Source organism: Amblyomma americanum, chromosome 7, assembly GCF_052857255.1.
Source record: "Amblyomma americanum isolate KBUSLIRL-KWMA chromosome 7, ASM5285725v1, whole genome shotgun sequence".
Classification (NCBI taxonomy): Eukaryota; Metazoa; Arthropoda; class Arachnida; order Ixodida; family Ixodidae; genus Amblyomma; species Amblyomma americanum.
The window spans coordinates 66,497,001-66,521,285 of NC_135503.1; the positions used below are offsets into that span (position 1 = coordinate 66,497,001).

Below are 24,285 nucleotides of genomic sequence, written 5' to 3' on the forward strand. Positions count from 1 at the left end.
GGAAACGGAAGTCGCAAGGCTGCTGGTGGGCGTGGGCAGCGATGGCAGCTCAACAGCCATTTCCGGAGTGAAGTAATAGGACATAACGAATAGGCATATAGGCATGAAAACTAGCCCCAGCGTGACGAAGCATAACGCCGAAGTCTGGCATGCACCACCACCCGTATCCTCCGCAGGGGACAATGGTGAGCGCCGATTGTAAACGCTGCTGTAGAGGATGGTGCTGGGTGATGCCGGTACGGGCTGTACAATTACTCCAGAAGGTAATGACGCAGGATTTGTGATGCGAGGGGATCTTCCCGTCGGTGAGTGACTCTGCGCGACGCCGTTTGGCTCCGCGAAGATCTTTTGCATCCATGGAAAAGCGTCGAGGAAGCCACCGGAGCCTTTAGGCGTCGTCAAAGTCTCTTCTCGATGACCTGGCCGGTCAACTGCTGGCGTGACATAAGCTGGGGCGTTGGCGTTACTCGCGACATATGGCGCGCCTGTCTCCCTCCACTGCAGCTGTGGCGTGGTTCGCACTGCGGTGACGGGTGCGACCTGGGTGGCATGCGTGTCGTCGCGGCGTTCGCTTGGGCCGCCGCCTCTCGAGACAGCAGCCCGAGGGTCCTGACTTTTGTCTGTGGTGTCGGCGTATCTCACACTGTGCGGTTGTTGGCTCATTTGTCCTGGCGGAGGTGATGCAAGCAGAGGTAAGGCAGGCGGTGCCCCGACGTAGCAGTCGTAACGCTTGGAGTCTGGATGACGATTCTGAACACCGAGCCAGTCGAGTACCTCGCGAGCGTTGTTGAACGTTCCATCAGGCCTAACAGCAGGAGCTTCTATACCGCCTGGTCGCGTAATCCTTGGAGCTTGCTCTCGAGGTCCACTTCCTGGGGGTAAGAAGGCGAAACCTCCGGTATGTGAGGTAGCGGGCTGCTGAGAGGGATTTTTCTCACCCGTTGGCATCACTAAGAGGCTTTTGCCAAACAATCTTCCACAGCTCCGGCTCTGTGACGCACAGGCTTCTTCTTCTTCCTCTTAATACATTCGCGTGAGCTTCTTCATGTACACGTGACGATAATTAGCGCTCGCGTGTGGCAAGTCGTGGTCAGCACAGCATAATACACAACGACTATAATAACGGGAAGCGCCGAAGGCGCTTTTCCGTTCAATTACAGTTGCCTCACAAAATAGAAGCATTTTTGCGGGTGCGTTTCACAGTTTTACCGGAACACTTCAGACGTACTGAATAAACTAGAAACAAATTGTTAAACGATCGAGTGGTTTACTTCGCAAAACAATAAAGCCAACCTGAAATTCGTAATGCGTAAAGACATCCCCGAAGACTCGTAGCGTTACCACAGTCAGTATTGTAAAGAGTGGACAAGAAACGCTGAGCCTATTGCTGCGTGCCCGATGGCAAGAGCACACTTTTCAACGAAAAGAAAGAAGTAAAAGCTACTTTCTCTTGTTTTTCCGATAACGTACGTGTTTAACTGAACATTTTTATTCCTATTTTCATGTATTTGTAATCTCAACGGCTGAGATAGCGTTGATCTTAAGGCGGTAAAATAGAAAAACAGAAGAAAAACTGCCGTAAATATTGACTGTAGATCATGAGCTTATCACTTTCAGGGCTCTTAACGTTTTTCTTACCATTCACGCACATGCGCAAAGAGTATCTTGCAGGCTTGTGCACACCCGCGCCAATTTCTTTACAGTCGCGCAAGGACCTTAGCGCCACAACAGCCCGTGCAGCTGTCCACACATCGAACATATGGCGTCGACCTGTAGGGAGAAGACCAAAAGGCGGCTCTTCGAAGACGACAAGCCCCTAATCCTACGGAGCATTTCTTCGGACGTCGCCGTGAAGGCCACGAAGCAGAGAGCCAACAGTACTCCGCGGCTGCTTGCACTGCGGGGCGCCAAGGAGGCATTCGAGCAAGCAGCGGCAACAGTATCTACACCACCTCGACCAAGGCGGAGGTCACTTCCTCCTTCGATGCCAGAAGCGGAGTCTTGCACACATCACCCTACTGGCCCTTCGACTGCTTCCGCTACTTTAAAGAGCAAGGTGGTCAATATCTTCAGGCACTCTGCTGTACAAGAGGAGAACGAATTGGAGCTTTCGTCTACGTACGTGACTGGCGACCTCTGGACGGTAAATACGGGCATTTCGTTAAACTTTCTTTTAATGTTTGGCGTCAGCCCCGGTGTCTCGCATTCGCATGAAATGTGCTGTGAGTATACACCGCTGCAAGCTTAAGGGGTGTCCTACGGGGTGGTGTATTGCGGGCTTGCCTAACGGCGGTATAATATAACGGCTCTTTTCGCACTATTTGCACCTGTATGATCTGAGACAGTGGCAAAGCTCAAAGCGCCTGGCAGCTGTGTTGAGAGTACCAGTTTTGAGGTAAGCGTTTCGCTTATGCCATAATAATAATAATTAGTTTTTTGGGGAAAGGAAATGACGCAGTATCTGTCTCATATATCGTTGGACACCTGAACCGCGCCGTAAGGGAAGGGATAAAAGAGGGAGTGAAAGAAGAAAGGAAGAAGAGGTGCCGTAGTGGAGGGCTCCGGAATAATTTCGACCACCTGAGGATCTTTAAGGTGCACTGACGTCGCACAGCACACGGGCGCCTTAGCGTTTTTCCTCCATAAAAACCCAGCTGCCGCGGTCGGGTTCGAACCCGGGAACTCCGGACGCTTATTCCAGCTTATTCCAGCAAAATACTGATTTCAGGATAAAATCATGACCAGATTAGAGAAAGAAAGCGATTTGAAAACGGAGGTTCTAAGATGTCGTTATCAGAGACAGCTTAACTTTTGGCGGCCACCTGGGTTAAGCAACAATTGCTTGCCTGGTAGGTTGGATTTCGATTTATTGTAACAACAAGCACATCATCTTCGTTTCAACACTCTTGCAGGTGGGTATTTTAAAGCTGTTGCCAGTTTAGGATTTCACTCAGCGTCAAACTTTACATGAATTATGTTTATTGCAATGCATTTACTGTGTTCTCTTTTAATATACAAGGATCTGTTTATTCCCCTTACAGCCAACCCGCCAAGCCAGCAGTTCCCAAAACCAGGCACTATCGGAGCGGTTTCCAGATTTTATCAGACGCTCCCTCAGGCGGAAGTCTTACCGCGTACAGAAGCAAGGAACCTATCCTCTGTAGACAAACTTGATAATTCGTCACAGCCGTATAGAAAGCTTGTCATAATCTATGCCCTACAATAGCGCATTTCTTTTGCGGATTAAACGAGAGTTGAACTTTTCGGGTGATCCTTTCTTCCCCTTTTGACGGCGGCTTGGCAATTTAGTCGCACTACCAAATAAAGTATATGGCCCAAAATAATCTTGCTAATGCAAGTGACTGCACTACAGCCTGTGTCCTGTCTATTTTTTTCTCGTGTGGCTGTTTCCTTATCGAGTGTACATTTATAGAGGAAGTCAGGGTTGGTCTTAACAAAGCAAGCCTATGTGAGTGTTTGTTTTTTGAATTTTTGGCCTTGATAAACAGGAAATTTGTGCAGCAGTCCTTTCTTAGCTCAAATAAAATTGGTTACAAAGTAGAAAAAATACTCTATGGAGACGGTGAGATATGAACGCACAACCAGCGCATATCGCGTTCGGTGCTCTACTAACTGAGCTTCGGCGATGGTTGCCCAACCTTCTACCTTCGCGTGTACTTGTGTTCTGTGTGTAGCCTAACCTTGTGAGTGAAGTGAAGAGCTTGACGGGTGCCCATGGGGTCGCGATGGTACATAACCGAAAACGAACGGCGCCGACCAGCAGAAAGATAATACGGCATTTCGGGTCCCCCACAGTTATCCTGGACATTTTAGCTGCATTCGTTTCACCTGTGGTCCACTGCACCGCCTGCACCAGTTCATGGTGCACTGCAGCAAAGCCCTCGATTCATAGCGCTCTCTGCACCGCCATCCGCGATTGCTTTGGGTGCAGCCTTAGTGCCGCTTCGGTGCAAGGAACCACGGCGCCAGCCGCCAAGGAGGTGCAAAAAAAAAAGTTGTGCACGTGCAGACGGCTTTTAGCAGACGACGCATGTTAGCTCGTAAATATTGAACGTGAATTGAGGGACGTTTCCGCTGTCGTCTACGGGTTCGATGTCATTCTGCAAGAAAATGGCGCTGAAACCTAGGCGACAGCAGGCAACTTTCTGTTTACTGCCGTAGCTGCCATATTATTTCTGACAGGCCGTCCGTGCGCGTGCGAGTTCACACGAAAATTACGGCGCAACAGTGGTGTGTGGGCTGTTGGCAAACTGCGGGCAGGGTGAATCCGAGCGTGTTTTGCTACAACCGGCGCCGGTACCTGTGGCAGCTGCGCTAAGCACGCAGGCTGCAGATGCTGATGCGCCGCTGCCTGGCCATTCTGCTGCGGCTACGGGGACACCGGGGCTAGCGCGAAGCAGTGAGGAAGCCCTCTGGTGCTGCCGAAGGACTGTTTCTTTTTTATCACTGCTGATAAAGAGCTAAATGAGCGAGGCGGGTTCTCGGCGGTGATTTCCGGGCGCCCTCCCCTAGGCGTCGGAAAATATGCAGGGGCCTTGAAGCGCGCCGAAAGTTCTTCGAACGTTTCTATGAGTGTCTGAAGAGCCTCGTGAATTCATAATTGAAATAGCTTGCAACCACGCTTTTATAACACTTCGGAATTCGACGGCCGTCGGTACAAGCAAGAGAGTTGCGGCAGAGGACAGCACGGAGTCGGCTTCCTCGCATTCACTTTGGGAAGGGTAGAACTACTCCATAACAAGGAACTATGCAATCAAACATCATGGAATCGCAGCGCTAGCAGACAAGGACACAGGGAGGACAAGCTGGTCATCCGTTTACCTGCTTTTAGCGCCCCGTTGAATTTTTCGGCTGTGTTAATTTTTTAGCCTGCACCCTTGTTATACGTTTTTATCTTTTTCATGAATTTTTGCGTGTTAATTGTTGACTCCATCTATGCCATTTTTTGACTTGATTTTATACCGATTCGTCGCCTGTTTTTAATGTCCCACTTTTTACACTTATGTTTATGCCTGGCCTTTTCCTTGTTACCTTTTTTTGGTGCATCCGCGTTTGGAAAATCTCGACCGAGCCTTGACTGTTTCACTTTTTTTTTCGTGCCGGTGTTTCTTGTCGGGATCAAACCCTCCCTGAATGCACTATCAAAACGTGACTGAGACTTGCACTATCAAAACGTGACTGAGACTATCCCCGTCGTATCTGTGCAGTAGATGCGCTTGCGTGTTAATGCCCTTCTGTTACATATAAGGCACGGTTCAGACAAGTTCAATATAAAGTTGACAGTTCAGCGCAAGTGTGTGTTTGTGTCGTCCCTGTGTCCTTGTCTGCTAGCGCTGCGATTCCATGATGTTCGATCACCACCAACTCGCCCAGCAACATACCCTGCATAACTATGCATGAATGAATGAAAAACTTTATCGAATTCTTTTGGTCAGTTCCGGAGAGTCTCCTTGCAGCTGCGTCTTGGCGCTTGCCGCAGCCGCCGCCGCCGTCGGGGGCTCCTTATGCAATGTCGTCGTCTTCGACCATGGCCAACTCCATGGCCGACTCAAGTCTCGTTAGGCACTAAAGCGACCGCACACAAAAAAATACACGTTTGAACTCAACACCTCCATGGCGAGCAGACGACAAAACCTGCCTGCACGCGCTCGATTGAAAATTGCCGCACCTATGAGGTGTGGCGCAGCTGACGCGCTGCACCTCCACCACGGAACTGGTTCTGCACCGCCCTGGCACCAGCGGCACTTTTTAAGGATTGGTGCCGTGAACCAGCAGTGAATCGAATGCAGCTTTTATTGCACACTTTTAGCATACCGTGTACCGTGTTATCGTTACCGGAGTACCGAGAGCCCACCCACCGCCACTGAGCACGCGCCGATTGCTCCCGATAATGAAGGCGCGCGCGCAGCTGCCAGGTGCCTAGCGCCGTCTGGTGTCATCAAGGCGATTTGCTCATGCGCCATTGGCTGCGCGCGGAATGACGGTACTAACGGTATGATAAAGGTGTGTCAATGGACTCCGTGGAACGCCAACTCCTCCGTCCTGCGCTACATCTGACCCTATGCACCCACAAAGAAGCTGCTATTCCATACTTTCCAGGCATTAGTGAGGTGCTGGCGCGTGCATTACGCTCCTCTGACGCGCAGTCTGTGCATGTGCCAACCGGTAAGCTCGGGTGCATGTAAGCTCAGGGTAAGTGAATTGGTGCATGTAAACGACAAACTGAAAGAAAAGGATACTCAAGCGTCGTGTAAGCGACCACATTAGCTGGAAAGACAGCTATGCATGTCACAGAGTCAGGCGGTTTTGAAATATTTGGAGAGCGCTGGAATGGACGTTATTAACCAGCGGGCGGCTCCGGACGCGCCGAACGTCCGATGTCTGCCAGCCACAATATCGACTGGTCACATGCAAGCGTATCTGCGAAAGCAAAGAACAGGGCATCACAGGTCTATAACGAGCCGTCAACTGTTCAGGCAACAGCGCACACGCTGAATCGCGACGATGGAAATCTGCCGCCAGTATACATTGAACGGTTTCCAGGTTCTGTCATGCGCCTTATTTAAAGTGACGGTACTTCGTTTCGCCTTTATTGTGAACAAGGAGGTCCATAGGTCATATCTTTCCTTTGGTACGTATATGCGCCGCTTATTTTTTCGTCATAATCGTGAGTGTTCACCAACACCGCCCGCAACTTAACGTGCCCGAAACGTCCTGCCAATCGCAAGTTCCTCACGTGTCACTAAACGTGGTGGGCGGCAGCTGTATGGCTTCGCCCGCCGCGGTGGCTCAGTGGTTAGATAGCTCGGCTACTGAAACGGGGTGCACGGTTTCGAACCCGACCGCGGCGGCCGCGTTTTGATGGAGGCGAAACGCAAGAGGTGCCCGTGTGCTTTGCGATGTCAGTGCACGTTAAAGATCCCCAGGTGGTGGAATTTATTCCGGAGCCCTCCACTACGGCACCTCTTTCTCTCTTTCTTCTTTCACTCCCACCTTCCTCTCTTCCTTTACGACGCGGTTCGGGTGTCCACCGAGATGCGAGACAGATACTGTGCCCTATCCTTTCCCCCAAAACCAATTTTCATTTTATGCGTTGCATATTGCAATCACTCAGTTCAGCCCTTGGGCGCGTCCGGGCAGCCACCAAACCACGTGACGTGACGTCACGACAGCCGGAGGAAAAGCTGGGCCCCAACTCGCGCGGTCGCGCGCGGCCGCAGCCACCACCTGATTCCCGCTCCTCCCGCTAGGGGCGCTGCGCCGGCGCGTGACGGAGGAAAAGCGGTGGGCTAGGAAAGTTTTCAGATACCTGTATAAAAAGAATGTTGACACGAAATGGAGAAAGCGAACTAGAAAACTGACAAGCAAATATCTGGACAGCAGTAAGGGGGCAAATCAGCAATTATCGGTTAAGAAAAAGGTTAAAGGAGCAGAGAGAGCTTTGTGAAAAACAGGGATGCTGACGAAATCGGCACTAGAAACATACCGGACCTTTAAACAGGAAATTGTCAAAGAAAATATCTATGATAATTTTAGGGGAAGTTCTTTGTTGTTTGAGGCCAGGACTGGAGTTTTGCGGACTAAGACGTATAGAGTCAGGTACCAGGAGATAGACACTTTGTGCATTGCGTGCGGAGAGGAGGAGGAAACAGCTGAACACTTGATACTTTTCTGTAAAGGGCTTCACCCTACAGTGGAAGGCAGCGGGGCTGACTTACCCAAGGCATTGGGGTTTAAGGATAGTGAAGGGAAAGTGGATTTTAAGAGGTTGGAAGTAACCAAGCGAAGGTTATCTGATTGGTGGCTAAAAGCAAGACAGGAGTAAAATTTCACAAGACATGGCTAGGTGGCTTGAGCCACCGCCCGATGTAAAGGGTTCAGCCGTATCCATCCATCCATCCATCCACGTCACGGAGGAAAAGCTGGGCCCCAACTCGCGCGGTCGCGCGCGGCCGCAGCCACCACCTGACTCCCGCTCCTCCCGCTAGGGGCGCTGCGCCGGCTTCACCCTACAGTGGAAGGCAGCGGGGCTGACTTACCCAAGGCATTGGGGTTTAGGGATAGTGAAGGGAAAGTGGATTTTAAGAGGTTAGAAGTAACCAAGCGAAGGTTATCTGATTGGTGGCTAAAAGCAAGACAGGAGTAAAATTTCACAAGACATGGCTAGGTGGCTTGAGCCACCGCCCGATGTAAAGGGTTCAGCCGTATCCATCCATCCACGTCACGGAGGAAAAGCTGGGCCCCAACTGGCGCGGTCGCGCGCGGCCGTAGCCACCACCTGACTCCCGCTCCTCCCGCTAGGGGCGCTGCGCTATGATTGACGTCACGGCATATGTATAAAAGAGCTGCGCTCCTTCGCCGGGACAGTCTTATACCCCTGTCACACGGGCATTTTGAGGGCCCTCGAACCGATAGTCTATCGACTCAAAGGCGATCGAGCGCTGCTACACGGGCAGTTTCAATGGCGATCGAGTCAATAGCCTGTCGAGTCAACGGAGCAGCACGGAACTCCATCGAGATATGCAACGCATTCTTGGCTTAACCAAGCTAAGCCTGGCCATTTTTTATTCCAGTTTCATCTGTGAGGGAACCCTCCGTATGCTGTAGCATACGCATGACATCAAGACTGCCAAAACCGGGTTCTTCGTTAATTGTTGAGCAGACAAGGGAAGAGAAAACAAGGGGCGCCTTAAGACATAGCTACGATATGAAGTAAGCATAAGCTGTTGCCTACCTATTTTCGGGATTTTAACTAAAGGAAAAGTACCTTTATCACGTTAGCGTTAGAAGACGAATCTTGGAAAAAGTTATCTGACGTCGGATTATTCAAAAACTCACAGGACGGTTACGACTATGTAACGCGAGGAGGATGAGGAGGAGGAAAACATTTGTTTGTGCTCTAAGAGAAGTAATCTTCGCGGTCTTTAGGTGGTTTCTTCCATCTTCAGACGGAGTCTTCCACCTTCTTCGACAGGGTCGGTTCCCTTAGTCCAGGGCTCCGCTGAGGAAGGCTGTCAAGCGAGCTCGCCCTGCTAGTTCACGTTGGACGTTAAGGTGGTCGCTGGAGAGCATGCCCTGCCATTGTTCCGCGCTGGGGTTTTCTGTGCTATGGATTATGTCATTTTTCTGACATGCCCATGTTGTATGATATAGAGTTGGCTTTTCTCCACACCACGGGCATGTGTCGCCGTATTGTGTGGGATAGGCTGTACTAAGTGTGTTCAGATTTGGGAACGTGCCCGTTTGCAGTAATCACCATGCTACTGCGTCTTCTCTGCTTAATTCCTGATGTGGTGGTGGATATGTCCTTCTCACTCCCTTGTAATAGTTCAATATTTCTGAAGAGCTCTGCGTTACCGGACTGGGTTCCTCGAGGTCGAATGAGTTGGACGCTCGGTTAGTGTGTCCTCGAGCTATCCTATCGGCCTCTTGGTACCCCGTGTCTCGGTATGTCCTGGTATTCATACTATAACGTGCTGTATTTGCTTTTCGTTCTTTTGCTGCGTTTCGCTCGATCACAGAATGCGGAGTGCAATGCGGCTGATTCTGCCATTTGTGTAGTTACGGCGTCACACTGGTGTGGTGGTCAAGTGATGCAGCCCTGCACTGGCAGGCGGCTGTTACAAACAGAGCCACCCGTATAGCCTTATGCGACCCAGGTTTACCGTTACATAAGGTGAGTGCGTTAATGACCGGTGGGTGCGTTAATGACATCCACGCACTGGTTACTCCGACGTTGACGGCTACGATGCCGGCGACGGCGGACGACTATGACGCGAAAGCTATGGACGAGCGTCTAACAGCTCTCGCTGTAAAAAAAAAAATTGAGGAAAGTCACAAGAACTGTCTCGCTTCTCGGTGGGCACCTCAGCCGTCCTTGATTTGCATTGTTTTAATGCTGGTACCTTGTCATGCCCGTGAAATTTGTCCCTCCGTCCACTAGAAAATTCTCAAAAATAAAATACACTCCTAACTGCCTTGTCCCGTTTCAAACCTATGCTCCTTGGGTGCGCAGCCGAAATCGCACGTAACGCTTCGTGTAGCTCGGCTATCGTCGCAGCCCACGTTTGCACGTTTTTAACGCTAAATCATTGTATGGCTCTTCCTCCAAGAAATCCAGCGCCGGCGTTGACCAGCAGCAGTGGTCCCAAAAATCCCTGATGACGTCACCGTGACATCAAAGGAAACTTTTTCCTAAGGTGCGGGGAATTGAATTCAAGGCTTTTGGACTGAGAGGCGAGCACGCAACCCATAGGCCACAGAACTTTTTTTTCGACATGGTATTTATTGCACGAGGTTATGTATGTACATAAAGGGGCTATTTGTAGAGGACACAATTAGTGACTCAATTGTGCTAGCTTGACAGAAACAACACAGCTTAAAGGGCGGCAAAGATAGACACCACATCAACAACGAAAACCTATGGCATCCTGTGTTTTATTAACTGCAAGAATGCCATAGGCCGCAGAACCGCGTTGCTTATTGTCTTGCCATGCGTTGCCTTGCCACTGTATGCTACTGAATAGGTGTATCATTAGAAAGGAAGAGAAGGAAATGGAAAACGTGAGACAAAATAAAAAATTATTTCGGATCCGAAATATGTATTCAGCCTGCAGTACCGTCTGTAATTTTTTGGAGGCATTTTTACCTGCAAATAGCAGTTGTCTGCGTTATGGAGAGCACGCAGAAACAAAAATTTGAGCCAAGAGGCCCTGACACAGGATGGCCGTTGCATGAACAAGAGTAAGTTGGCCGCGTCTTTGATCGAAGAAAAGAAGTGGTCAAAAGAGGCGAAACAAGGCGGGAGAACGACAGGACGAAGCAACAGGAGGCCAGAGGCTCTGCCGCGGCGAAGAGAGTGCAGTACCGACTTGGCAATAGCTGGCGAAAGCCAAGTAAACCACAGCGCTAAAGGAAATCAGCTTCTCCCAAATTCTAAAAACGAAATTCTAGAGCTTATAACTTTTTTCTCCTGATTAACCTCTTGTTGAGATAACCTGAAAAGTTTTAACAACGGACTACTTTTTTGTCGCGGAGGAATTCTGCGCGGCGGTCCTGAATGTGGGCGGCGCTTCACTAAAGACTTAAGCTGTATCCGGTAACAGCCAAGCGCTCGCGACGCACTTGGGCAGCGGGATGCGGAGGAAGATTGAGCTGTGGTCGAGACTTCGCATCAAGTTGACGTTGACTAATTGCTTGCTGTCAACAAGCGCATAAAGGTGCCCTTACTGAAAATGCTGGATTTTTTTTATGCATGCCAACAAAATAGAAACTATTGACGTCACAGCGGCAGCCATTTTGGCGCACATGGAACACGGCGTAAGGCTGTCGAGCGTGTCTATTAGGCTTATCGCCAACTGCTCCGGCCTCCACTGATGAAGCTGCACGCTGTGCAACAAAATGGCGCCCGTGATGTCATGTGAATACGTACTACTAAGTTTTAACTGGGAGTCCAGTTTCAGGTAATAGAAAAAGTGCTGAATATATTATATGATCGCGAACAGCAGTTGGGCGCCATTGTCCGACGGCGATTTTTTTTTATTTACGTTTAAGTGTGCTCTAGCCTTTCAAAATTCTTATCAAGGCTTTGTCACGAGGAATTGCAATCAGCTGGTGTCTAGTGCGCGCAAGAGCAGACGCGACGAGCTTTCCTCGAGTATGCTACGTAACAACGCTACCGCAGGACGAAGTGAACCCTGATTGAACGAACCAAGCAAGCGGCAGTGTGAGAGAACAGCAACCGAGCTGATGTGAGGTCAAAATGGAGCGGCTGCAGTTTTACCTCTCATATTTACTACTAATATAACATAAAAGCACCCTCGTGGTTACGGAGATGTTTATATAAGGTTAAGGCTGGACAGACGGCAAGAAAAATGCGATCACCGTAAACGCCTGTGTGGGTGAGGCGCAAAGATCGTTTACGTCATAATGATATGAGCGTGAGCATGCGATAACTGCACCAATCGTTCCCGATGACATCGCTCCTGAGAATAGCTATCAGTAGAGCCAAGGCAGTGAACGGGATTCCGGACAACTTCACAGCCAGCCAGCCTTCACTTCGTTTGTCGTGCGCTCGCTTGTTGCTCCTCCAGTAGCAGTTGCTACTCGTCTAGTTGCACTCATCCCCGTCGGAACCATGGCCAACGCCAGCGCGTATTCCCTTCCATGCTTCAGTTTGGACGAGAAGATACTGCAACTGCTCTGGGGTATGTGTACAGCCGCGTCGTATCTTCTGTACTAACTGTTTGCTTTGACGGTTCAGCACCTCTCTTGGATGCTTCAGCCTACTCGCTTGTTTTTGGCTTCCATCTGAGTTGTCAAACACTGCATGATATTTCGGTCTTCCCAGTTCTTTATGTGCAAAAACTAATGCCACGCTTCTGCAAGCGAAGCTAACAGTTTGCGGAGCTTCGGCAGGCTCCCGGTGCGAAGAGCACGCTTATGCAATGTCATTCGGAATAGTTCACCTGGCGTTAACGGCCTCCCTGCAACCGTTTGTTGTGCTTATCGTGTGCAGACGAAGGCGTCCAGATGGAAGAGCTCCTGGAATTCTCCTTCGAGCGCGTTGGAAGATTTGCTGCTGAACGGGGCGTGGATGTGGACGACGACCACAAGGATGAGCTCTGGCGTTATGTCCAGCGCATGAAGGTGGGGACAGTTTTCTTTTAATCGCCGTTTGTGAAAAGGAGCTGCGTCCAACAAGTAGCATAGGTGCGACGGGAGAACCTGGGTTCCACTCAGCGAATAGTCTTGCCACTTTGTGATAGCATTCGATCTTGATCTATTTAATTGACTTCGCAGCTTTCAAGCGAGGTTGTGACATTAGGCCTTAACACTTCCGACGGTTTCTGTCGTTTATTACTTCCTTTAATACTTTTCCTTTTACTCAAGGCTTCCGTTTTGTATTCGTGACCTTGTGCACCACCGCACTCGACCTTTGGCTGCTGGTGGGCACCTCAATATAAATAAAAATACCATTTAAATTGCAATATACGCCATTTTACTCCCGTTGTATGAAACGGTGCTGCCTTTCTACTTGAAAAGTTATTTGTTGCGCCGCACAACCTTCCCGCAGGCCGAGCAGCCAGACTGGTTGTCATTGTCCCAGTACCACGACCGCACGTCAAGGCAGTTATTCGACTCGTGCCAGGAAGACATCACCGGTGACACGCTATTCCACACGGCACAGCTGTCCTGGGATCCGCTGCCCCAGAACGATTCTTGCCGCGCTTCTCTGGGCCACGACTCGACGGCGTCTACTGCGATACCCGGGACCGAGGTAGACAGTGACGTCAGTGGCAGCGTCACCAATCCAAAGCCATCTAAGCGCACGTGCAAGACACCCAAGACATTCAGGCTCTCCAAGTGCGATAATGTTCTTATTTTTGTTTCTTTTCGTCGATTATGATTCTTTCATCCGTGAGTCCATATAGGCAGCCAGTTTCATATCTTTTAAGATATCCTTCTTCCGTTGAAGTAGGTACTACAGTGATGTGCTTTTCAAGACCTTATTTTTACACTAATCACCCCGACAGTTCGCGTCAAGCGCATTCAGTGCGCTGCTAGTTCTTTTTTTTTTTTTTGCTCGATACGTCATTGCCGACTGTCATCGGAAGGGATAGTCGCTTGGCGCCTTGCTTCATCCGTCGCATCGACGTCAATGGGGGCTTTTTCATCTTCGAGGCAGCCGGATTTCCCGACGGGTGAGATTCCGACAGTTTTGGGTCGATAACGAGCGTCATAACACCAAGCATTGAGAATACGTTGCCAGGTTTCGTGTGCAATCAGGACAGGGTGTCTAAGCCCACCATTTTCGACCCACTTAAGCTGCCATCGTTCTTGTCGCTTGTGTTTTTATTTACGCACGAGAGAGGCCTACTTCTCAAATGCATGTATGCCCTATCTAGTGCAGCAAAGAGTAATTACAACTGGTGCCGAAACTTGGCGCCAGCCTTCTTTGTTTGTTTCAATCATCACGGTTAATCAATTCGTTCTACTCTATGCAAATGCATTGTAATCCTTGCTCAGCAAAGTGGTACCCTTCAGTCGTGCAACGCCAGTTCCTCCTGAGCAGAGGTTTATCACCCGCCTTCGACAGGCGATTAATAAAAAGAAAGCAGCCGGACCTGCCTGTTCGTCTCCGCAGGTGCGACCTGAGCCCGATCACTAGCGCCACGACCAGGGCGCCGGTTCGTCGTTCGGGCAGCAAGAGGGCAGCACTCCTGGCCCACCTGGTGCGCGACAGGACCACAGAAGAGGATCGCTTCTTCACGCGCGGCATCTGGCCCGCCTGGCTCAGCTTCAGCCCGGCGAGGCCAAAGGTACGCTTACTCTGTTCCATTTCCATTTATGCGAAATTGGTACTGGCCGAGTTGGCTCGCTCCAGCTTGGGAAGACCCACTACCCTAGACGTGTGACCAAACATTTGCATCTGCGGACAGGTGCTTTTTTCTGGAGCAGCTTTTTCCCCACTTCGAACCTGAGCGCAGCGGCTCGTCCTGAGTCGTGCCACCGCTGAGCATACCTTCATATTTTAAGCGAAATGATATGCTCACTTGCGAAGCTGGATAGTTTGTTGAATATGTGCGAACTTTTGAAATCTTATACCCGTGAAACATCTGAATGAGCTTAAGATCACTATTCAGCCATGTCACCGCGGTTTTCTCCATTTTTGGCAGTCCGAGGTGACGTCATGTAGGCGGACGCAGTGCTCGCCAAATCGCTACTGTGGTGGTGGTGGTGTTGGTGGGAAACATTTACTGTTAAAGCCCCTAGTCCGAGGCAGTCCCTATTGCGGAAATTTATTTTACTAAAATCGATCTAATATCTCGCCACGCACAGGGCAGCGCGGTGACCAGCTTCGAGCATCAATGCACTGGTAACTTCCATGCCTTCCATGCGTTACTTCCATGCCTTCAAGTATCTTTTGGCCCGTCTTACTATGCAGAAATCTAAAAGGAACCGAACCAGCCTAACTGCCAACGGTCCTCTAGTTTTGAGATCCGGTGTGACACACAGTCCCAAACAACCGAAGTCTCAGGCCATGGAGGAATTCCTCAGGACCTTCTAGTACACTTGTACCTGAGGCCTCAGGCGGCTGCCAGAGGAACCGAAAGTTTGCTGTCGCGTTACCTACGTCAAGGCCGGTCCGGGAAAGGGAGCGTGCTGGATATACGGCGCACAGTTTGCATTTTGTTAGCGGCACCAATTTGTATAGGAACCAATTTCTTTTTCTTTATTTTAGTGGAGCTCCAAGAATCATGGCAGGAAAAGGCACCGGCGCTGGGCGCGTAGTGTCCGCGGCTCTGTCGAGCGTGCCCAGCACGGTGTGCAGGTCGATTTTGCATAAGGTTGACAGAGCTTCAATGCTTTCTTTTTTTAATTATCTAATGGCCTTGTACGTCAAAGCTATTCTAAATATTAGCTTCTAAACTATTAGAAACAAATCGGCACTTGCTTCGAATTAGCTTAGAACCTAGAAACCCCTCTTCTCAAAAGCCTACTTTTTTCCTACTCCATCTCTTCTGGATCGGGCTTCCCCGCAAGCATGTGCTGTATAACCTTTACAGGGGCTAAAGCACTGAACAGACGGTAGACGTCTGGCAATTATATATGGATCACAGATGAAAGCACAATGCGACTTAGCGCACAAATGCATGAATTTCTGCGTTGTCAGGCATGCGAAAATGCTACCCAGCCTCCTCCTTAAGAAAAAGAAGTTGGACAGCCTTCGGCAAACGCCGTTGAAACGCCGTATAAAACCTTCCTCAGTCGTAATCCCCTACACCGCTAACTTCCCACGATGAATAATTTTTTTCCATGAGACGAAATTCTATAAAAAGCGGTTCTACAGGCGACTGGTGTGAAATGTGAGTGGCACTCTGTAAAATTTTCATGCATTCGGAGGAGTTCGCAGTGCGCAAAGCAGCTTGGTCCGAACTCGGCACAAAGCCGACATAGCCGATGGACATTCGTCCGTTCACTCCGAGCCCTGGTGTCTCAATTTACCGTTGCAGGAGTCAAGTCCCACGTCGAGTCGCATCGGGCAAAGTAGCTCCCGCTCCCGACGACAGAGGACGCCGTTCTTCTTGCGCTGGATAGGTCGCAAGCGATCGCACGGATACAGGGTGTCGTCCCGCTCCCTGCGCCAACTCCCTTGAGTCGAGGCTCCGATGCAGCTCCTCGCATCTCTGCCCAACGCTGACAGCTCGCTGTACTTCCTTGTTCTCGGCGATGCGCGCACACGCCTTCCTCACTGGTCCATTTCACATGGCCATTTTTTTCTCCTCTCGCGGTTATTCGTGAGTGAACATCTTATTTTCATTCTTGCCCTTCACGACAAATCTCATACACATGAACGGTGCCTTTTATAACGCTTTTAGTATCAATAAACGACCATTTGCTCATATCAGGAACCACGTGGGCGTTTTCACTTGACAACTGGTACTCTCGCCATTTCGAAGGCAAGATAGACTTTTCCTCACTCTACTGAAAGTAAGGACTTCAACGAATGCTAAGGAAGCCCCACTAAATGACGCAGTAGAAAACCCCCTGGCCTTTATACTTTGTACAAAGACTGCACACGTGTTACTTTCAGGCAGGACAATACTTTTTGTATTCCAATGCACATAAAATTGAAGTAATACAGCTCTGTGACAGGTGTGCTGAGATGAGAAGAGTTTCTGGCAACTATTTGTTTGAAACTAAATACGAGGAATATTTCTAACTTCTACCTCCTGTGCGTTTCATGTGAATATGCTTACTGTCCTACTCGACGCGAAGATCGACCTTTGCGAAGATTTTTCAGCTTACGCTTGCTCATCCTGGTCGCTACCGGCTGACTACTAGAGTTCGCCAAGCAGGGACTCCGGAACTTTTTTTTAGAGGGCGGGGGGGGGGGGGGGGGGGGTTGGAAGACTTCGAGCCTATTTTTTTATTTATTTAATGCTCATTTACATAGGTTTTATATTTTTATTATTTTTCAATGCTCAAAGTTTGATGGAAACTGTCACGTTGTGGTGACCACACTCCAGCAGTCAGGAAGACACCGAAAAGGCTTCCAAAAGAAACAAGGCTCTCGCCCACTAAGAACTGAATGACTCGGCGGCGGCGATAGCCACAAGCGTGCTCGGCGGTCATCTAAATGAATGCCTGCAGTTCTTGGCCGCACCCAATTTAAAGCGGGCAAGGAACCTTATAGGTAAAGAACCGAAAGCAACTGCAACAATCTGGAAAATTGTGGACGCATTTGCACGTGGTCACAATCAATGGAAAGTCTGGTCGCATTACACATCAAAATGATAAAGCCGCGTGCCGGCAGTTTTGAGTGCGAACGAACAAACGGTGCAAAAGATTCAGGGCAATATAAAACGAATTGAAATGGGAAGCTTTATAGATAGGAAGCTTCAAGCACGATTAGTGATAAATCGCATTAGAAAAGTTTGCACATAATTTCTTTTTAATTCTGCAAATCATGATCATGTACATAGGTCAGGCAGTCGACTTCTGTTGGGACATGACTGGTTGAGGTTACTCCTGTACGAAGTGCTTTAAATCTGGCTGCGAAGCCAACTAGCTCAGCCCCACTGATTTGCATTAAAGGGTTCCTACAACTGATAGGACATGGCTGGTTTAGGTTACTCATGTACGAAATGCTTTACATCTGGCTACGTTGGCAAGTAGCTCAGCACTACTAATTTGCATTAAAGGATTCGTTGAACTGAAGTGCTTCAATTGCCAGAAATCTGATCCATATGCAAGAATTTGAAGACTGGGGAGGGGGGGGGGGGGCTGTCTTGTCTGAAAAAATGAAAAATAAGGCACTGTGGAATGGAAATGGAAAAGAGGCCACTGTGGAATTACAATAGGTATGATGTGGTAAGAGGGATCTGGAAAGGGGTGATGGTTCCTAGCCTAACTTTCGGTAATGCGGTCCTTTGCATGAGACCAGATGTTCAAGCAAGGTTAGAAATCAAACAACGCGGCGTAGGGAGGCCAGCTTTGGGAGCACATGGCAATACACCAAATCAGGGAGTACAGGGTGATATGGGATGGGCGTCGTTCGAGAGCAGAGAAGCTAGCAGTAAGATAGCATTTGAGGAGCGATTGAGAAGTAGGGGGAAAAGCAGTGGGCTTGGAAAGCTTTCAGATACCTGTACATAAAGAATGTTGACACTAAATTTAGAGAGCGAACTAGAAAATTGACATGCAAATATCTGGACAGCAGTAGGGGGGCAAATCAGCAATTATCGGTTAAGAAAAAGGTTAAAGAAACAGAGAGAGCTCAGTGGAAAACAGGGATGCTGACGAAATCGGCAGTGTGAAATACAGGATCTTTAAGCAGGGAGTTGCCAAAGAAAATAACTATGATAATTGTAGGGGAGGCTCTTTGTTGTTTCAGGCCAGGACGGGAGTTTTGCGGACTAAGACGTATAGAGTCAGATACCACGAGATAGACGCGTTGTGCGTTGCGTGCGGAGAGGAGGCGGAAACGGCTGAACACTTGATACTTTTCTGTAAAGGGCTTCATCCTACAGTGGAAAGCAGCGGGTCTGATTTATGAAAGGCATTGGGGTTTCGGGACGGTGAAAGGAAAGAAGACTTTAAGCCGGTTGAAGTAACCAAGCGAAGGTTATCTGAATAGTGGCTAAAATCAAGACAAGAGTAAATTTTCATAAGTCATGGCTAGGTCACATGACCCACCGCCCGACTTAAAGGATTAAGCCTTATCCATCCATCCATCTCTCTATCCATCCGTCCATCCGTCCGTCCGTCCAATTGAGGAAAGGAAGGGCTCATGACTGGCTCCTGGTTAGTGGAGGCCTCAGTCACGATTTGAGGTACGTGGGGTGGCGAGAGAGAGAGAGAGAGATGTGGGCTGCATGAAATTGATAATTGGGTTTTGAGGTACACCTCGCCGTGGTGGCTCAGTGGTTAGGGCGCTCGGCTATTGATCCGGATTTCCCGAGTTCGAACCCGACCTCGGCCGCTGCGTTTTTATGGAGGTAAAACTCTAAGGCGCCCGTGTGCTTTACGATGTCAGTGCACGATAAACATCCCCAGGTGGTCGAAATTATGCCGGAGCCCTCCACTACGGCACCTCTTCTTCCTTTCTTCTTTCACTCCCACCTTTATCCCTTCCCTTGAGGCGCGGTTCGGAGGTCCACCGATATGTGACACATGCCTTGCCATTTCTTTTCCCCAGAAACAATGTTATTATAAGCTGGAAAAGGCCAAAAAGTGAGGTAGGTGTCGCCAACCGTGGCCATTTTCGCAAGCAATGCGTCAGAGAGATTTTTAACCGCGGATGCCAGAGCCCGGTTAACGCCGCCATTTTCTTCCAACGGGGATCACGGAGTCCTTCTATGTTCCAATGTATTTACGCCGATGGCCTCTTCTACGCCACGCTGCCGCAGCAATCTTGCCAACGAAAACGCGTATTGCTCTGGGTGTCGTGTTTCTGCCACAACGTTGTCCACGCCAACTCATGCAGCGCACATCTCTATCACTACCGCCACATCGCTCAGAGCGCAAAAATTAGTTTCATAGCAGAGTTAGTGAACGAAGGATACTATTTGCACTGCACAGCGCGAATGTCTTGCAGTTTAGCACGAGGAGTGTTTGGCTGCGGCGATAGCGTAGTGCTCTCGCGCAGTGGCCATCGAATCTGATCGGTTTGCGTCGCCGCGGGTTCGAATCCCAGTCACTTGACACAAGCCCAAAAACAGATCGGAATAATGCTCTCGCGCACACAAAAAAAGAAAAGAAAGGTGCCCTGGTGAGAGCGCCGCCGCATACATTTGTGTTGAGGACGTGCCGGCCATATCTGCATACGAACGCTTTCGCTACAAATTATTGCAGATAACAGCACCTTTGGGAGTATGGGCCTGGACACTGAACGTTTGTCTTATCTGAAAAATTATGAAGGCACTTCTGCTTACGTGGAGGAATGCGAAAGCATGTGCTTTGAGGAAAGGATATGTTTTTGACGAAAGGAAAGGGAACAGTAGTTGTCAGATCTCGCCATCTCTCCGCCATCTCATCATCGCCCTCAAGACGCTACTGTGGCCGCAGGGCAGTGCGCGCACCCGTGAGCGAACCTTGGTGAGCCTCTGTGCATTCCTCGAATAGACGGGCTTGACGTCCCGTCTGTTCTCCGCCAGGTAGTTACACGCAGTGACCGAACGCTCTGCAAGTTCTACCTTGAACGATTAACAACTGGACGCCCCACTCCAGTTCTAGTCAACACAGTGATGTGCGCGTGTGTTATTATTGCTCCATCATGAACTAATCACGCGCACAACCTGGACATATTTCTTATTGTGTAAACAGTCTGTGTATATTACTTCTCCCCCTATCCTCTCTTCCTGTCCCCTCACCTCTTTCATTTCATTTCTCCATTCTGCCTGCTATCCTTTATTTCCGCTGTCCCAGCTCAGGTGCTTCAGTATCGATGGCAGATGCCGGGGCTAGCAAAAATCTTTTCCTTCCCTTTTATTATTATTTTAATTTAAAAAAAAACACTTACTACTACAACATGCTCCGACCGCGCTAACTGTGTGGATCCCAACTCCCGCCTACCCATCCAATACTCGCGGGCAGCGAGCCGACAGCAAATGCCCCTGACGTTCTCGGGGGCACAGCCCTACACACTTCTCGCCGCGCGTTGTTCCTGCTTTCGAGGTGCCCAACCGGGCGCACGAGAGACGAAAGCTTTGCCGACACTAAGATTAGTAGTGCATTTCCATCATCATCATCATCATCATCATCATCACCATCATCACCACCACCATCATCATAATCATCATCATCATCAGCCTCAACAAATCTCCTGCAGGACAAAGGTCTCTCCTTGCATATCTCTCCATCTCTGTCCCTGTCTTGTGCCAGATGCGGCTACCTTATCCCATCAAACTTCTTTATCTCATCCGCCCACTTAACTTTCTGCCGCCCCCAATTACGCTTGCCTTCTCTTGGTATTCAATCCCTTAGCCCTATGGACCATGGGTTATTTTGACTTCGCATTACAAGCCCTGCCCAAGCCCCATTCTTCTTCGTGATGTCGACTACTATTTCATTAATCCGCTTATGGTTCATGACCCACTTTGTCATTCTCCTGTCTCTTAGCGTTACGCCTATCATTTTCCTTTCCATAGCTCGCTGCGTTGTGCGCAATTTTAGCTGAACCCTTGTCGTTAGCCTCCACGTTTTTGCCCTATAGGTGAGTACCGGTAGGATACAATTGTTATACACTTTGCTCTTGAGGGGTACTGGTAATCTGCCAGTCACAACCTGAGAGAACCGGTCAAGGGCGCTCCACTCCATATACTTGCAGCTATTTCCTTCTCGTGATACGAATTAACGGTCACTACCTGCCCTAAGTAGACGTATTCTCTTACCACTTCCAGTGCCTCGCTGCCAATCGTAGACTACTGTTCTCTTGCGAGACTTTTGGGCATTATTTTGGTTTTCTGCATATTAATTAATAGACCCACAGTTGTCTTCTACCTAATTCATTGATCATGTTTTGGAAATCATCTCCTGATTGACTTAGCAAGGCAATGTGGTCAGCGAATCGAAGATAAATAAGGTGTTCTCCATTAATTCTTCTCCCTAGTTGTTCCCAATCGAAGCCTCTGACGGCCTCTTATAAAAAGGCGGTGAATAGCATTCGCGAGAATGTGTCTCCCTGCCTGAGGCCCTTCCTTAATAGAATTTTATTGGGGACTTTATGCAGGACTATGGTAGCTGTGCAGTTTCTATAGATATCTTCCAGTATTTTCACATAACACTCTTCTACACACCGATTCCGCAATGACTGCCTGACTATACTCAGCCAAATGCTTTCTGGTAACCAATAAAGGCTATATATAGGGGTTGGGTATATTCGCGCATTCCTTTATCATCAGATTGATATTGTGAATATCGTCTATAAATATGGTCTAAGCCTGCTTGATCGTTTGGCTAATTGAAGTCTAAAATTGCCCCAACTCCATTTGCGATTACTTTAATAAATACTTTGTAGGCAACAGAGTGCAAGCTGATCGTTCTGTCGTAGATTTTAATTAATATAATTTCGCAAGTTAATTAAATTGAATTTAATTTTTTAATTTCCAGCCAGCCGAGGTTCTCGCAAGCGTTCTTGACCGTTTGGTTAGACCTAATAACAATGGGTTCTATAAAGTATGGTCCTGCCATCCGTGGAGCTTGCTCTCGATGTCGGTAGAACGTACTTTCATGGGATAAAAGGGCATTGCCTTCGGTCTGTGAGGTAGCGTACTGCTGAGAAGATTCTTCTCGCGCGTTTGCACAACTTACGGACTGTTTCCAAACAATGACTCTCAGTTCCGGGTGGACGATACGCAGGCTCTCGCAGCAGTTTAATATTAAGGCGGAAACATGGGCTAGTCGGAAAGCGTTTGAAATCATTTTTGCTAGCGCTTAGTGAACACGCAGGGCAAAGAACACACTTCTACCCGGCAACACCATCTACAAGACATGCAGTTAGGACTAGCGTCTGTCCTGCGTATTTGTGTTTTTTGTCCAGTGTGTTCATTAAGCGCTAGCAAAAATGATTTCTCGCAGCAGCTTCTGCTTCTTTCAGTGCCCTTCATGATTTGACAATATACCCAGGAGGAGCACTGCCAACTCAATGAAGAATGCAAAGGCTGATATCACCGAGCAGATTATTTGGCGAGAAAACAAATAAATACAAAAGGAAAATTGAGTTCGTTACAAAATAAGAACAAAAAAACAGGCATAACGAAAACTGAAAATCACGGAGGAATTAATCAGTGGATGAAAAGTGAAGAGATCACTGGACTGCTGCGAGTGCATAACGCGATTTTTTGAGAGTTCAGTGGTTACGGCGCTCGGCTACTGATCCGGAGTTCCCAGGTTCGAACCCGACCGCGGCGGCTGCGTTTTTATGGAGGCAAAACGTTAAGACGCCCGTATGCTGTGCGATGTCAGTGCACGTTAAAGATCCCCAGGTGGTCGAAATTATTCCGGAGCCCTCCACTACGGCGCCTCTTTCTGCCTTTCTTCTTCCACTCCCTCCTTTCTTCCTTTCTTTACGGCGCGGTTCAGGTGTCGAACGATATATGAGACAGATACTGCGCCAGTTCCTTTCCCCAAAAACCAATTATTATTATTGAGAGTTCGCTGTAGAGTCATAGCAAAGAAAAAAGCCGAGAATCCGGCCGTGGGATGCTTCTACCCTGGGGTGGAAAATGCACCGATTTCCACCTTTCCCTCATCCTCAGCAGTAAATATTTGGCCTTCCCTCACCCTACCCCTCACTTTGCAAACTTCTCTGGCCCTTACTCGCCCTCACCCTCACAATCAGCAGTTTTACTATTAGAATTGATTTTTAACATAGCCCATAAGTTCCCATGTGACTGAGTAGCACTGGTACTAATTGCTGTTCATAGCGTCCGCTTTCAGCTGTGTCCTGCTGCATGCTTCTCTTAAACTTAGCGCTCCGAAGTCCTTAGTCCTCAATGGCTAAGAATAGTCCCAAGAAATAACAGAGCCACTGCGCTCATGCTGTACCGATCCCTGGCAAGAGAAAGGTCAGTCTGGTACTTCTCCCTGCAGCGGCTAAAATTAATTGTACCCGTAACCAGGGCCGTGTAAAAAGCTTGCCTTCTCTTGGAATCCGCTCTGTTACCCTTAAGGACCAGCGGTTGTTTTGTCTTCGCATTACATGCCCTGCCCAAGCCCATTTCTTCCTCTTGATTTCGACTAGGATGTCATTAACCCGCGTATGTTCCCTCACCCACTCTCCACGATTCCGGTCTCTTAACGTTGCGCCTATCACTTTTCTTTCCATAGATCGCTGCGTTGTCCTTTACTTGAGCTGAGCCCCTGACTGGGCGATAAACACAGCTGCGCTTTCGCTAGGCGGCATGGCTTTAATGACGTTTGAGAATTTTTCAGTCAGTTTGCCTTTGACGTGCACCAATTCCCTCCCGGGCTTAGGGGTTGCCACATGGCGCACACTGCGCGTCAGAGGAGCGTAATACACGCGCCAGCGTCTTAACACCCAGAACGTATGGAATTGCAGCTTGCTGCTGTGTACATGGTTAGGGTTTATTGGTTCATGGGAGTTTAACGTACCTAAGCAATTCAGGCTATTAGGGACGCTGTAGTGGAGGGCTCCGGAAATTTCGACCCCCTCGGGTTTTCTATAACGTGCACTGACATCGCACAGCACACGGTGCTCTAGAACTTCGCCTCCATTGAAATTCGACCGCCGCGGCC

At 49.0% G+C, this 24,285-nt stretch overlaps 1 protein-coding gene and 1 long non-coding RNA gene across 2 annotated transcripts in view; one reads left to right on the forward strand and one right to left on the reverse strand.

Annotated features, from left to right (window-relative positions):
* The window catches only part of LOC144097184 (uncharacterized), a 119,416-nt gene that overhangs the window by 56,652 nt on the left and 38,479 nt on the right, over positions 1-24,285 (reverse strand). The gene's annotated exons all lie outside the window — the stretch shown is intronic.
* On the forward strand, positions 12,158-16,408 carry LOC144097182 (uncharacterized). The gene is made up of 5 exons (XM_077629935.1): positions 12,158-12,227; positions 12,539-12,669; positions 13,097-13,386; positions 14,168-14,342; positions 16,038-16,408. Exons 1-5 carry the CDS (start codon positions 12,158-12,160, stop codon positions 16,179-16,181), a joined length of 810 nt encoding a protein of 269 aa, XP_077486061.1. The 3' UTR covers positions 16,182-16,408.

Bases quoted from the DNA above. Each gene is read 5' to 3' on its own strand.
- LOC144097182 (XM_077629935.1), top strand. From the start codon at position 12,158: ATGGCCAACGCCAGCGCGTATTCCCTTCCATGCTTCAGTTTGGACGAG. The intron at 12,228-12,538 runs GTATGTGTACAG...TATCGTGTGCAG, and splicing joins GATACTGCAACTGCTCTGGG to ACGAAGGCGTCCAGATGGAA. The intron at 14,343-16,037 runs GTACGCTTACTC...TTACCGTTGCAG, and splicing joins TCAGCCCGGCGAGGCCAAAG to GAGTCAAGTCCCACGTCGAG.